Source organism: Oncorhynchus clarkii, chromosome 5, assembly GCF_045791955.1.
Source record: "Oncorhynchus clarkii lewisi isolate Uvic-CL-2024 chromosome 5, UVic_Ocla_1.0, whole genome shotgun sequence".
Lineage (NCBI taxonomy): Eukaryota > Metazoa > Chordata > Actinopteri > Salmoniformes > Salmonidae > Oncorhynchus > Oncorhynchus clarkii.
This window is the reverse complement of record NC_092151.1, coordinates 62,522,591-62,538,900: the sequence shown is the minus strand read 5'-3', so window position 1 is coordinate 62,538,900 and position 16,310 is coordinate 62,522,591. Positions and strand designations below refer to the sequence as shown.

The window sequence follows — 16,310 nt, the reverse complement described above, 5'->3', positions numbered from 1 at the left end:
TGACTGGGAATACAGATACCTTTAAAAAGAAAAGGTAGGTTCTGATCCACGATCCTGTCTGTGTCTGGTGTGACAACCGTTTGCCTCATACAGAGCGACACATCTCCACATAGAGTTGTTCAGGCTGTGGAAAGTTGTCCCACTACTCTTCAATGGCTCTGCAAAGTTGCTGGATATTGGCGGGAACTGGAACACTCTGTCGATTCAGAGCATTCCAAACATGCACAATGGGTGAGATGTCTGGTGAGTATGCAGGCCATCGAAAAACTGGGACATTTTTCAGCTTCGAGGAATTGTGTACAGATCGTTGTGACATGGGGCTTTGCATTTCGTGCTGAAACGAGGTGATGGCGGCAGATGAATTTCACGACAATGGGCCTCAGGATCTCATCAGGGTATCTCTGTGCATTCAAATAGACAACGAACAATTGCATTCTATCAATGGCTATCTTATGCCAGCCCATACCATAACCCCACCGCCACCATGGACACTGTTCACAATGTTGACATCAGCAAACCGCTCACCCACAAGATGCCATACACTGTCTGCCATCTGTCTGGTACAGTTGAAACTTGGATTAATCCGTGAAGTGAATACTTCTCCAGCGTGCCAGTGGCCGTCGAAGGTGAGCGTTTGCCCACAACTCTGTTACTACACCAAAATGCAGTCATGTCAAGACCCAGGTGAGGACGACAAGCACGGAGATGAGCTTCCCTGAGACTGTTTCTGACAATTTGTGCCGAAATTCTTCAGTTGTGCAAACCCACAGTTTCATCAACTGTGTGGTGGCGTGTCTCAGATGATCCTGCAGGTGAAGAAGCCAGATGTGGAGATTCTGGGCTGGTATGTGGTTGTGAGGCTGGTTATTTTTTATTTAACCTTTTATTTAACTAGGCAAGTCACACAACACTACATAAAGAGAGCTAAGACCTAAGACGACAACCGAGCATGGCAGAAGCACATGAAAACACAGCATGGTAGCAACACATAACAACATGGCAGCAGCACAAAACATGGTACAAACATGATTGGGCACAGACAACAGCACAAAGGGCAAGAAGGTAGAGACAACAATGCATCACGCGAAGCAGCCACAACAGTCAGTAAGTGTCCACGATTGAGTCTTTGAATGAAGAGATGGAGATAAAAACAGTGGAGGTTTTTTTTTGCAGCTCGTTCAAGCCTCTAGCTGCAGCGAACTGAAAAGAGGAGCAATCCAGGTTAGACGTACCACCATTAGATGCGATTTATGATAGAGAAATTAACATTCAAAATTCAAAGGGCACTCGCACATCTGAGCTGTCTTTTCTTTTAAGGTGCATGGTAACAGTTGGATAAGATGAGGGAAAAAAATAATAAACCCACACTTCTCTTGATAGTATCACTTCTCTTTAATAGGCTTTACATATCGGCCTTCGTCAGAGCTTTTGAGTTAATTATTTTTTTTATGTCGACATGGCTCCACCCACATCTGTTCCATGCATCAAATGGGGTTAGATTCGAGGGAAAATAAGTAAGCGTTACCAAAAATAATGTGCATTTGATAAATATTAAAATAGTGTGACGTCAGAGTAATCTGAAATGCGGGCATTAATTGATAAAATTTACAACGTAACATACATTGGCATTTCATCATTAAAAACATTCTCTTTGGCTCAGAGTATTATTTATGTCACCTCCCCTGTCTGATATCTTGACCTTCTCAATGCCACAAAATCTGACGGTAGAAATGTCATATTTTTGGTCATTTAAAATCTACTGGGACTGTATAATCCCTGTCGTTTCTCCTGATTTTTAATTTATATTCACAAATTCTCTGTTAGAGAGAATGAGAGGTTTTACCTACATAACACAATCCACATGGACATTTAATCATGTAGATAACATGGGTGGTGGAGCACGTATTGTCATTTATTGGGAACCGTTTTGAACATGAATGAATGCTCCCATTTCAGATTACTCTGTATTGCGCTGTACCCAATGATTTATGAAAACTTGCTTGGTGGGTTGATGTCCTCATTGTGGTTTTACAGATGTGTTTAATATGTTTTATGTACACCCTTTTATTAGAATATTTATGAAATTCACAATGTTATATTTGGTAACACTAACTTATTTTCCGTCGACTCGAACCACATTCGAGTCGGATGTGAGTAAATGTGAGTAAAGCTGTCTGGATGTGAGTAAAGCTGTCTACATAAGGGTGAGAAAAAAAAAGACTGGGAAAAAAATCACAAAAGCTCTGGCGAAGGCCTTGGGGCTGATACATAAAGCTTATTAAAGAGCACTGATGCTATCAAGATTAGTGTGCGGGTTTATTATTTTTTTCTCTCAAAGAAATAAACATTACATTCTCTGGCAACAGCTCTGGTGGACATTCCTACAGTCAGCATGCCAATTACATGCTCCCTCAACATGAGACATCTGTGGTGTTGGACAAATTGCACATTTTTTGTGGCCTTTAATTGTCCCCAGCACAAGGTGCACCTGTGTAATCATGCTGTTTAATCAGCTTCTTGATATGCACACCTGTCAGGTGGATGGATTATCTTGGCAAAGGAGAAATGCTCACTAACAGAGATGTGCACAAAATTTGAGAAGTATTTTCTGCGTATGTAACATTTATGGAATCTTTCAGCTCATGAAACATGGGACCAACACTTTACATGTTGCATTTATTTTTGTTCAGTGTAGATAGGGACTAGCTAGCTACATGCATTGATGGGTCTTCAAATGCAGCAACGGTGTTGTGTCCTACACTACTTAAAGGGGGGACCAGTCTAGGTTTTGTTTGCAGGAAAAATATTCTATGCATGGTGTTAGGAACAGAAGGGGCTCATGGGTCATGCTACTGAATTCTAGATGGGAGGGAGGAAAATATTACTTGAAGCAAGTGCACAGACACTATATTTACACAAAGTATATGTGGACACCTTCAAATTAGTGGATTCAGCTATTATTTCAGCCACACCCATTGCTGCCTGGTGTATAAAGTCAAGCACACATCCATGCAATCTCTATAGACAAACATTTGCATTAGAATGACACCATCACACTTTCCAACAAGTCAGTAAGTAACTTTCTGCCCGGTCAACTGTGAGTGGTGTCATTGTGAAGTGGAAACGTCTAAGAAGTGACAACGGCTCAGCCGCGAAGTGGTAGGCCACACAAGCTCACAGAACGGGACCACCGAGTGCTGTAGAGCGTAAAAATTGTCAGTCCTTGTTTGCCTCTGGAAGAAACGTCTGCACACAAACTGTTTGTCGGGAGCTTAATGAAATGGGTTTCCATGGCCGAGCAGCTGCACACAAGCCTAAGATCAACATGTGCAATGCCAAGTGTCGGCTTGAGTGGTTTAAAGCTCGCCTCCATTGGACTCTGGAGCAGTGAAAACATGTTCTCTGGAGTGATCAGGCTAGGCCCCTTAGTTCCAGTGAAGGGAAATCTGAACGCTACGGCATACAATGACATTCTAGAGGGTTCTGTGCTTCCAACCTTGTGGCAACAGTTTTGGGGAAGGCCCTTTCCTATTTCAGTTGACAATGCCCCCATGCACAAAGTGAGGTCCATACAAAAATGAATTGTCGATCGGTGTGGAAGAATTTGACTGGCCTGCACAGAACCCTGACCTCAACCCCATCGAACACCTTTGGTATGAATTGGAATGCCGACTGAGCCAGGCCTAATCGCACAACCTCACTAATGCTCTTGTGGCTTAATGGAATCAAGTGCCGGCAGCAGCAATGTTCCAACATCTAGTGGAAAGCCTTCCCAGAAGAGTGGAGGCTGTTTATAGCAGCAAAGGGGGGGACCAACTCCATATTAATGCCCATGATTTTGGAATGAGATGTTTGACGAGCAGGTGTCTACATACTTCTGGTCATGTGTATTTCAATTTAGCATTAATCATTTGAGTTGACATGCTGAGTGTTAATTGCTTTATACCAGGTAATTATATAGATAGGTCTGTGCACAGCTCTTCAAATCAAATGTTATTGGTCAAATACACATATTTAGCAGATGTTATTGCGGGTATAGCAAAATGCTCGTGTTTACAGACAGATTATTTTACTTATAATTTACTATATCACAATTCCAGTGGGTCACAAGTTTACATACACTAAGTTGACTGTGCCTTTAAACAGCTTGGAAATTCCAGAAAATTATGTCATGGCTTTAGAAGCTTCTGATAGGCTAATTGGCATCATTTGAGTCAATTGGAGATGTACCTATGGATGTATTTCAATGCCTACCTTCAAACTCAGTGCCTCTTTGCTTGACATCATGGGAAAATCAAAAGAAATCAGCCAAGACCTCAGGAAAAAAATTGTAGACCTCCACAAGTTTGGTTCATCCTTGGGAGCAATTTCCAAATGCCTGAAGGTACCACGTTCATCTGTACAAACAATAGTACCCAAGTAACAACACCATGGGACCACGCAACTGTCATACTGCTCAGGAAGGAGATGCGTTGTGTCTCCTAGAGATGAACGTACTTTGGTGCGAAAAATGCAAATCAATCCCAGAACAGCAAAGGACCTTGTGAAGATGCTGAAGAAAACGGGTATAAAAGTATCTATATCCACAGTAAAACGAGTCCAATAGACAACCTGAAAGGCCGCTCAGCAAGGAAGAAGCCACTGTTCCAAAACCGCCATTAAAAAAAATCCAGCCTACGGTTTGCAACTGCACATGGGGACAAAGATCGTACTTTTTGGAGAAATGTCCTCTGGTCTGATGAAACAAAAATACAACTGTTTGGCCATAAGGGCCGTCATTATGTTTGGAGGAGAAAGGGGAAGGCTTGCAAGCTGAAGAACATCATCGCAACCTTGAAGCATGGGGGTGGGGGTGCTTTGCTGAAGGAGGGACTGGTGCACTTCACAAAATAGATGGCATCATGAGGAAAGAAAATTGTGGATATATTGAAGCAACATCTCAAGACATCAATCAGGAAGTTAAAGATTGATTGCCAATGGGACTTCCAAATGGACAATGACCCCAAGCATACTTCCAAAGTTGTGGCAAAATGGCTTAAGGACAACAAAGTGAAGGTATTGGAGTGGCCATCACAAAGCTCTGACCTCAAACCTATAGAATATTTGTGGGCAGAACTAAAAAAGCTTGTTTGACCCAACTTATTGTGGGAAGCCTGTGGAAGGCTACCCAAAATGTTTGACCCAATTTAAACAATTTAAAGGCAATGCTACCAAATACTAATTGAGTGTATGTAAACTTCTTACCCACTGGGAATGGGGTGAAAGAAATAAAAGCTGAAATAAATCATTCTCACTACTATTATTGTGACATTTCACATTCTTAAAATAAAGTTGTGATCCTAACTGACCTAAGACAGGACATTTTTACTAGGATTAAATGTCAGGAATTGTGAAACACCTGAGCCAAATACATTTAAACTCAGTTTATGTAAACTTCTGACTTCAACTCTCCTATCTATCTATATTGTGTGTGTGTGTAATATATACTGGATACAGTTCCTTTATTTATATATATTTGTGTTGCCTCCTGGGCCCAGGGGCTGCAGCCCTGGTAAACCCCTGCATTAAGCCAGTCCTGCGCCTGGCACCTACTACCATACCCCTTTCAAAGGCACTTTGAAAGGGGTATATCTTGCCCATTCACCCTCTGAATGGCCACATACACAATCCATGTCTCACGGCTTAAAAATCCTTCTTTAACCTTTTACTGCAGTTGGCTAAATCAGGAATTTTTTACTATGATTAAATGTCAGGAATTGTGAAACTGAGTTTCATTGTATTTGGCTAAGGTCTATGTAAAACTTCCAAGTTCAACTGTACATATGAAATGAGTAAAACATTATTAAAGTGATCAGTGATTTCATGTACATAGGGCAGCAGCCTCTTAACGTGCAGGGTTGAGTAACTAGTGTAGGCTACCTTTTTTAAGTTATTGGCACTTGCCTAGCTCAAGGAATCAAGATGGTAATCCAAAACTTCCCCTCTTCCTATCACTCTCTCCTTTGTGTCTTCCCTTCAGAACATGGTGAAGAGTTTCCGGGTTTCTGACCTGCAGACGCTGCTGGCCTCCATGGGCCGGAGTAAGAGTGGTCTAAAGCATGATCTGGTGGGACGGGCGCTGAGGCTGGTGCAGACAGAGTACAGCCCAGAGCTGCTGAAGAACGTGCGGCAGCTGTACGAGTCACGCTTCCCCAAGGCGTCAGGTTGGCTGGCTGCTCGGCGCCCGGAGGGGGTTCCGGTGGCCTACTCCTCCCTCAGCTCGTCCCCCACAGGCACTCAGGGCGCAGACTACCTCAACGGCATCCCCAAGCTGTCCTCCACACCTGCGGCTGAGGTCAAGCTGGTGTCGCTGCCCTTCTACCAAACTCTGGAGACGCTGTTGCCGCCAACAGAGCTAAGTGAGTGATTTTTGTCAGTGAGATGTGGAGAGCTTTCGGTCTAGTCAAGTCCTTGTAGAGAGGCCAAAAAGTTCCTGGTCAGCTCTTATGGTCAGTAAAAAAACCTGGCCCGCCTTTGGAAAGTATTCAGACCCCATGACTTTTTCCACATTTTATATTACAGCCTTATTCTAAAATGTGTTAAATACATACAAAATCCTCAGCAATCTACACACAATACCCCATAATGACAAGTGAAAACAGGTCTAGACATTTTTGCAAATACCTTTTTTTGATTTACATAGTGGGGAGAACAAGTATTTGATACACTGCTGATTTTTGCAGGTATTCCTACTTACAAAGCATGTAGAGGTCTGTAATTTTTATCATAGGTACACTTCAACCGTGAGAGACGGAATCTAAAACAAAAATCCATAAAATCACATTGTATGATTTTTAAGTAATTAATTCGTATTTTATTGCATGACATAAGTATTTGATCACCTACCAACCAGTAAGAATTCTGGCTCTCACAGACATGTTAGTTTTTCTTTAAGAAGCACTCCTGTTCTCCACTCATTACCTGTATTAACTGCACCTGTTTGAACTCGTTACCTGTATAAAAGACACCTGTCCACACACTCAATCAATCAAACAGACAGACTCCAACCTCTCCCAATGGCCAAGACCAGCGAGCTGTGTAAGGACATCAGGGATAAAATTGTAGACCTGCACAAGGCTGGGATGGGCTACAGGACAATAGGCAAGCAGCTTGGTGAGAAGGCAACAACTGTTGGCGCAATTATCCAAAAATGTAAGAAGTTCAAGATGATGGTCAATCACCCTCGGTCTGGGGCTTCCATCCTTCTCCTCTCCTACCTGGGCTCGAACCAGGAACACATCGACAACAGCCACCCTCGAAGCAGCGTTACCCATGCAGAGCAAGGGGAACAACTACTCCAAGTCTCAGAGCAAGTGACTTTTGAAACGCAATTAGAGCGCACCCCGCTAACTAGCTAGCCATTTCACATCACATCGTTACACCAGCCAAATCTCAGGAGTTGATAGGCTTGAAGTCATAAACAGCTCAATGCTTGAAGCACAACGAAGAGCTGCTGGCAAAACGCACAAGTGTTGTTTGAATGAATGCTTACGAGCCTGCTGGTGCCTACCATCGCTCAATTCAGACTGCTCTATCAAATCATAGACTTAATTATAACATAATACACAGAAATACGAGCCTTTGGTCATTAATATGGTCGAATCCGGAAACTATCATTTAGAAAACAAAACGTTTATTCTTTCAGTGAAATATGGAACCGTTCCGTATTTTATCTAACGGATTGCATCCCTAAGTCTAAATATTGCTCTTACATTGCACTACCTTCAATGTTATATCATAATTACGTAAAATTCTGGCAAATTAGTTCGCAACGAGCCAGGCTGCCCAAACTGTTGCATATACACCGACTCTGCGTGCAATGAATCCAAGAGAAGTGACACAATTTCACCTGGTTAATATTGCCTGCTAACCTGGATTTCTTTTAGCTAAATATGCAGGTTTAAAAATATATACTTCTGTGTATTGATTTTAAGAAAGGCATTGATGTTTATGGTTAGGTACACGTTGGAGCAACGACAGTCCTTTTTCGCGAATGCGCACCGCTTCGATTATATGCAACGCAGGACACGCTAGATAAACTAGTAATATCATCAACCATGTGTAGTTATAACTAGTGATTATGATTGATTGTTTTTTATATAAGTTTAATGCTAGCTAGCAACTTACCTTGGCTTCTTACTGCATTCGCGTAACAGGCAGGCTTCTCGTGAGGCAGGTGGTTAGAGCGTTGGACTAATTAGCCGTAAGGACGGCTAACTGAACAAGGCAGTTAACCCACCGTTCCTAGGCCGTCATTGAAAATAAGAATGTGTTCTTAACTGACTTGCCTAGTTAAATAAAGGTAAAACAATTTAAAGAATCGGCAAAATCGGCGTCCAAAAATACAATGTTAGATTATGAAAACTTCAAATCGGCCCTAATTAATTGGCCATTTCGTTTAATCGGGTATTGGTATTGAAGGTCCCTGAGAACACAGGGGCCATCATTCTTAAATGGAAGAAGTTTGGAACCACCAAGACTCTTCCTAGAGCTAGCCACCCAGCCAAACTGAGCAATCGGGGGAGAAGGGCCTTGGTCAGGGAGGTGACCAAGAACCTGATGGTCACTCTGACAGAGATCTAGAGTTTCTCTGTGGAGATGGTTGTCCTTATGGAAGTTTCTCCCATCTCTGCAGCACTCAAACCATCAGGCCTTTATGGTAGTGGCCAGACAGAAGACACTCCTCAGTAAAAGACATATGACAGCCCACTTGTAGTTTGCCAAAAAGCACCTGAAGACTCTGACCATGAGAAACAATATTCTCTGGTCTGATGAAACCAAGATTGAACTCTTTGGCCTGAATGTGAAGCGTCACTTCTAGAGGAAACCTGCCACCATCTCTACGGTGAAGCATGGTGGTGGCAGCATCATACTGTGGGGATGTTTTTCAGCGGCAGGGACTGGGAGTCTAGTCAGGATCGAGGGAAAGATGAACAGAGCAAAGTACAGAGATCCTCAATGAACCAGCTCCAGAGCACTCAGGACCTCAGACTGGGGCAAAGGATCACCTTGCAAACAGGACAATGACCCTAAGCACACAGCCAAGTCAGCACAGGAGTGGCTTTGTGACAAGTCTCAATGTCCTTGAGTGGCCCAGCCAGAGACTGGACTTGAACCCGATCGAACATCTTTGGAGAGACCTGAAAATATCTGTGCAGCAACACTCTCCATCCAACCTGACAGAGTTTGAGAGCATTTGCAGAGAATGTGAGGAACTCCCCAAATACAGGTGTGCCAAGATTGTAGCGTCATAACCAGAAGACTCCATGCTGTAATCACTGCCAAAGGAGCTTCAACAAAATACTGAGTAAAGGGTCTGAATACCTATGTAAATGTGATATTTCCATTTCATTTTTTGTTTATAAATTAGCAAACATTTCTTATACTATATCTGCTTTGTCCTTATCAGTATTGTGTGTAGATTGATGAGACAAATGTCTGTAACCTAACAAAATGTTGAAAAAGTTAAGGGGTCTGAATACATTCTGATGACACTGTATATTAATGACAGAAACATGACATTACAATTAAGCGCTAAGGACATTTTGGACATTGCGAAGCACAGGGAACTTGTGGTATGTGTGTGTATCTTTTTTCCTTCTGCATCTGTCCTTGTAGTTGCCCAGAACAGTGAGAAACTGCAGGACAGTCAATGCATATTTGAATTAACACAGAGCCAAGCGGACCAAGTCAGAAACTCAACGTGAGCATAACACTTTTATTCAAAGTTAATTGTGTTTTTTTCCTACTGCTTGTGACTTTGAGTGGACACTGAGGGGTACCATAACATTCCCTCCCTTGTTGTTTTAGTGAGCTTCGACCAGGAATGAAGGCAATCCAGGTGGTTCTTAGGTGAGTTTACAAGAGTTCAACTGTCCTACACATAACAGCACACCAATCCCACAATTGCATAGGTAATTTCCGGTACATACAGTTGAAGCCTATTCTAGATCAGTAGCTAGGCTTCCATCAATTTGTTCAATGATATTCAAGTGAATATTATAACATTCAAACAAAAAATATGCACATTTTACCTGCAGTAGTGGTTTTCCATCAAATTGTCTTTTTGGTAACCTTGAGATTAGAGCGTTGGACCAGTCACTGAAAGGTCCCTGGTTTGAATCCCAGAGCCCACAAGGTGATTATTTTTTATTTATTTATTTATTTTTTTGCTGTGCCCTTGAGCAATGCACTTAACCCCAATTGCTCCAGGGGCGGTGGACAATGGTGACTGTGGCATGATCCCATTCCCTACGGGTGTCTCAGGGGGAGTTGGAATATGCAAGAACACATTTTCATTACACATTTATAAAAATTTGTAGCAGGACAAATATAACCCCCCCCCCAAAAAAAAAAACATTGTTAAAAGCTGTACATAATTACGCTGTAACTTCATTTACAGAATAAAAAACAGAAGTATGTGTTTCCATCCCATTTTTAACACTTTAGATGTTTTTGGCACAAAAGACTGCAATACACAGCAAGTGTGCCCACTTTGGTATTGGCACATGCGCTCTAGCCAACAGCTTGCAGATGCAGCACAGAGGGTAGGCTTCATTATGAGATTATGAATCAGTCAGTTTTACATTTTTTATTTGTCAATTGACAGTCAAGCATCAATCATCATGCCAACAGCATAACATTGAAGGCCCTCTATTGGAAAGAAGCATTAAAAAAAATAGATAAAAAAAATAGAATTGTACCTTTTTATTTAACTAGGCAAGTTGAGAACAAATTCTTATTTACAATGACTGCCAAACCCGGATGATGCTGGGCCAATTGTGCGCTGCCCTATGGGACTCCCAATCATGGCCGGTTGTGATACAGCCTGGATTCGAACCAGGGTGTCTGTAGTGACGCCTGGGAAGGCTTTCCACTAGATGTTGGAAAATTGCTGCGGGGACTTGTTCCATTCAGCCATGAGCATTAGTGAGGTTGGGCAATTAGGCCTGACTCGCAATCGGCGTTCCAATTCATCCCAAAGGTGTTCAATGGGGTTAAGGTCAGGGCCCTGTGCAGGCCAGTCAAGTTCTTCCACACTGATCTTGACAAGCCATTTCTGTATGGACCTCGCTTTGTGCATGAGGGCATTGCCCCAAAGTTGGAAGCACCGAATCGTCTAGAATGTAATTGTATGCTGTAGCATTAAGATTTCCCTTCACTGGAACTGAGGTCTAGCCCTACCCATGAAAAACAGCCCCAGACCATTATTCCGCCTCCACCAAACTTTACAGTTGGCACTATGCATTGTGGCAGGTAGCGTTCTCCTGGCATCCGCCAAACCCAGATTCGTCCATCGGACTACCAGATAGTGAAGTGTGATTCATCACTCCAGAGAACGTGTTTCCACTGCTCTGGAAACCAATGGTGGTTGAGTTTTAGACCACTCCAGCCGATGCTTGGCATTGCGCATAGTGATCTTAGGCTTGTGTGGCTGCTCTGCCATATTCACTTGTCAGCAACAATTTTGGCTGAAATTGCCATATCCACTAATTTGAAGGGGTGTCCACATACCTTTGTGTATATATAGGGTAGCATTTCTTGACTGCAACATGGTTATATTCTATAAAAAATGTGCATCAAAGCATTTCTACTGCATTTGTCACATGGTCTATTTCACAGATAAGGAAAATTATTCACCCGTCTATTGTAGTTTGTTCTGTCGACATTTGGAAAGTTTACAGACAATTATAGTTTCCTCTACTGTGTCCTTTATCAACTTTTATCAAGTCCCAACAAAAGTGTACATTTTGTGTGTATTGAATGACAAATCTGACCACCACAACCATTCATTGAGAATGGCTGTGTTTAAGAGGATTACATATGTTGCCATCTAACACTGATAACCACTGAACCTCCTGTGCTTTTGCTATGATCCTTTACAGAATCTGTTATACAGACTCAATCGGTGTCCAGGAAGATCAGTACCCTCCCAATATTGCTGTCAAAGTCAACCAGTCCTACTGTCATGTACCAGTAAGTAGTCAAGCTGGGGAATCTCATGCCCTCAGGCAAACAAACCAACCAACAAATCAGAAGAAAATGCCTATATCTTGGTTGCTAAACATTTCTATATTTGTTCTGTACAGGGTTACTACCCATCTAATAAGCCAGGTGTGGAACCGCGTCGTCCCTGTCGCCCAGTCAACATCACACCCTGGTTACACCTCTCCACTGCCACCAACCGGGCCACTGTCACATGGGGCAACTTCGGCAAGGTCAGTCTCTGGTTGAAACTTTACACTGTTATTTTAGAACCTTGCCAATAGGCGACGCCTTTTGCACATCTAAAGTAAACTCTGATGTACGCAAGCTGTTTTGATTAATTTTCATGACAAGTATTTGAAATGGTGTGGTTGTTTTTCAGATATCTGCTGCTATTTCCAGTGTGTTCATTCTGTTCAGTGCTCACTCATGTCTTCTCATCCTGTGTGCAGCGCTACTCGGTGGCAGTGTATTTAGTGCGGGTCTTCACATCAGCAGAGCTCTTCAGCCAACTTAAACACTGCTCAGTGGAGAGTGCAGAACGCTGTCGTGAACGCAGTAAGTGGCCTTTCATGCTTTATTGCATTTTAGTAATGTTTACACCTGTGCTGTGTGACGTTGAACTAGTTTCTTTCTGCTGTGTCCAGTCCAGGACAAGCTACGCTTTGATCCAGAGAACGAGATCGCCACCACAGGGCTACGGGTGTCCCTCATCTGTCCTGTGAGGATTTGCACTCTCACCACAAGCCATATCCACCCAGTCATGCTTTAATTTCTTATTAAAGAGCAAGTCTTAAACCTTTCAGTTGTTACTGACCAAAACAAAGAAAACCACAACACGAGGAACAGGCTACCACCCACCATTTGTCTACAGCCTAATGCTAATAACATACCTCCCTTTCCTCTTCCTCCTCTCAGCTAGTGAAGATGCGGATAGGAGTGCCGTGTCGGGTGCTCACCTGTGCCCACTTGCAGTGTTTCGATGCCATCTACTTCCTGCAAATGAATGAGAAGAAGCCCACGTGGACCTGCCCTGTGTGTGACAAACAGGCTCCCTTTGAGCTGCTCACCATCGATGGGTAAGTAAGGCATGCTGAGGCTTGTCACTTACCAACAGCACCACTACTACTCACTCTCCAGGAATTTGAGAACCACTCTTCCTTTTAAGGGTCTTTGCATGGGTTAGAATTTTTGGAGCAATTAAAAAAATAAAATAAACTCTTAACTTGCAATGGCCTACCTACACTGGGCTACATTTTCAATAGGGCTATTGTCCCAATCAGGCTATTGCAGTTTCAATAGGTCGGTCTCAATTAATTTTCATTAAGGATATTATGGGGCTAAAAATGTATGATTTAGAGACACATATCAATGTACGCTAAGTTATCCAACCTTGAAGGGCCTTATTGAGGACCTGGATAACTTCTCTGGACTAAAACCCAACTACTACATTACGGATGGAGTCTCTAAAAGATAAAACTGTACGAATGTAAAAAAAATTCAATCAACACACAATACCCCATAATGACAAAGCATAAACAGGTTTTCAGCAATGTTTGCAAATGTATTAAAAATATACATTATTTACATACAATACCAGTCAAAAGTTTGGACACCTATACATTCAAGGGTTTTTCTTTATTTTTACTATTTTCTACGTTGTAGAATAATAGTGAAAAAATCAACTATAAATTAACACATGGGGTCATGTAGTAACCAAAGAAGTGTTAAACAAATCAAAATATATTTGAGATAGTAGCCACCCTTTGCCTTGACAGCTTTGCATTCTCTCAACCAACTTCATAAGGTAGAATGTATTTCAATTAACAGGTGTGCCTTGTTGAATTGATTTCCTTCTTAATGCGTTAGAGCCATTCAGTTGTGTTTTGACAAGGTAGGGGGGTATATAGAAGAGAGTCCTATTTGGTAAAATACCAAGTCAATATTATGGTAAGAACAGCTCAAATAAGCAAAGAGAAACGACAGTCCATCATTACTTTAACCTCATTACTTTAACCTTTTAACCCCCCCCCCCCCTACTTTGTGCAATTTCCACCTGAAGACATACCCAAATCTAACAGCCTGTAGCTCAGGCACAGAACCAAGGATATGCATATTCTTGGTACCATTTGAAAGAGAACACTCTGAAGTTTGTGTACATGTGAATTGAATGTAGGAGAATATAACACAATAGATCTGGTTTAGATAAAACAATGAAAAAAAACATGTGTTTTTTTTTTTTTGTATCCTCTTTAAAATGAACAAGATAAAACAAACATTCAGATAGGATGATGGGGACAATTTCAGTGAAAAAATATGAGTGCAACAGTACTTGTGCAGTTTCAGAATGATAACTTCCAAAATGAGTGTGCTACATGACATTTATCATGAAGTCACCCAGGTGTCCCCAACAAGTAGCCCAAATGTAATCAAGTGGCCAAATTGGTGACGGTATACATTTTGAAACAAATAACTATATGCAAAATACCAACACATCCCCCCCCCAAAAAATTGAGGAAAAATAAATGGAAAAATTATAATTATTGATAAAAAAATGTATGAAAAAATATATATACATTTACAAAATAACATGGGTAACTATTTACACACTTTCAATATTTGGAAGACCCTCAGTCCTCTTTATCAAATCAAATCAATTTATATAGCCCCAGCCTAAAACCCCAAACCCCAGGTGTAGAAGCACGGTGGCTAGGAAAAACTCCCTAGAAAGGCAAAAACCTAGGAAGAAACCAGGGTATGAGGGGTGGCCAGTCCTCTTCTGGCTGTGCCGGGTGGAGATCACAGTGGTTGTAGAGGGTGCAACAGGACAGCACCTAGAGTAAAAATTAACAGTTTAGGGTTCCATAGCCGCAGGCAGAACAGTTGAAACTGGAACAGAGTCATCATGCCAGGTTGTCCTGACGCATGGTCCTAGGGCTCAGGTCCTCCTCCGAGAGAGAAAGAGAGAATTAGGGAGAGCATACTTAAATTCACACAGGACACCGGATAAGACTCCCATTCGGAGTCAGTGTCACTGTGAAAGAAAATGTTCAGTTAGAATAGTTTCACATATGAGCCCTGTATCAACAGGTATAATAAACAGATATATATAGAGAGTTGAAGGTTGAATATATTAGATTGAATATATTATTATTGCCTGCTAGATCTACTGTCTTTTTTATATTATGACATTTCAGCTAGATCTACTGTCTATTATATTATGACAGACCAGCTGTATCTACTGTCTCCATTTCACTTTGGCCATTGATGTGGTCCTGCCCTCTCCTCAACAGCCTCAAATAGGCTATTTCATGTGGGTTGGGGTGGGGAGGCAGACACACGCATCTCACATTTCATGACATTACATGACATGTTTATATATTGCTTCTAAATAAAAATAAAAAAACACATAATATTTTATATTGTTAATTTCAAACAAGGGCATTAGCATGATCAGAACTTACCAGTCCAAAACGATGTCCTCTCCCGTTCAAAAAATATTCCTTCACAATCGCTAAATGAAGCGTCCTACAACAATCTCTGACTCACCTTCCCAATCAATTTATTCTAAAATTGTGTGTACATCTGTATATCTAGACTTAGATTTAGCTTTCCCTGACTTAGTCGCCATAATGATTGATATATAAACAGCTGAATCTGCGCGTTCACCAAACAATGCAGTGCGTAATATGCGTAGCTCCTTCCGGTATGAAACTTCAATAGCGAATGACTCACTTTATGCTGAAGCTACAAAAGATAATTCATTGTGTAACAATGAGCATTGGAGAATTGCAAACAGACGAAGATCGTCAAAGGTAAACAATTTATTTTAATGCAGTTTGATTGTTACGCCTGTGCTGTTTTTTATTTATTTTTTATGGGGCTCTATGCTCAGATAATCGCATCGTATTCTTTCGCAGTAAATCCTTTTTTAAATCTGACAACGCAGTTGGATTAGCAAGATTCTAGGCTTTCGATACATGTCAGACATTTGTATTTTCATGAATGTTTAATTTGACTATTTGTAGCGATCACCGTATGTTGTGGAATTTCAGCCCGCTAGCGGGTTCCGTGCGCAGAGAGGTTAAGACATGAAGGTCAGTTGATCTGGAACATTTCAAGAACTTTGAACGTTTCTTCAAGTGCAGTCGCAAAAATCATCAAGCGCTATGATGAGGACCGGCACAGGAAAGGAAGACCCAGAGTTACCTCTGCTGCAGAGGAAAAGTTCCTTAGTTACCGGCCTCCAGAAATTGCAGCCCAAATAAATGCTTCAGAGTTCTAGT

At 41.7% G+C, this 16,310-nt stretch overlaps 1 protein-coding gene across 1 annotated transcript in view; it reads left to right on the top strand.

Annotated features, from left to right (window-relative positions):
- The window catches only part of LOC139409169 (protein inhibitor of activated STAT, 4a), a 31,285-nt gene that overhangs the window by 770 nt on the left and 14,205 nt on the right, over positions 1–16,310 (top strand). The window contains exons 2-9 of the mRNA XM_071153952.1: positions 6,020–6,398; positions 9,658–9,742; positions 9,850–9,891; positions 11,925–12,015; positions 12,129–12,257; positions 12,477–12,582; positions 12,672–12,745; positions 12,943–13,103. Coding sequence (XP_071010053.1) covers positions 6,020–6,398; positions 9,658–9,742; positions 9,850–9,891; positions 11,925–12,015; positions 12,129–12,257; positions 12,477–12,582; positions 12,672–12,745; positions 12,943–13,103 — 1,067 coding nt within the window. The remainder of the gene's footprint in view (positions 1–6,019; positions 6,399–9,657; positions 9,743–9,849; positions 9,892–11,924; positions 12,016–12,128; positions 12,258–12,476; positions 12,583–12,671; positions 12,746–12,942; positions 13,104–16,310) is intronic.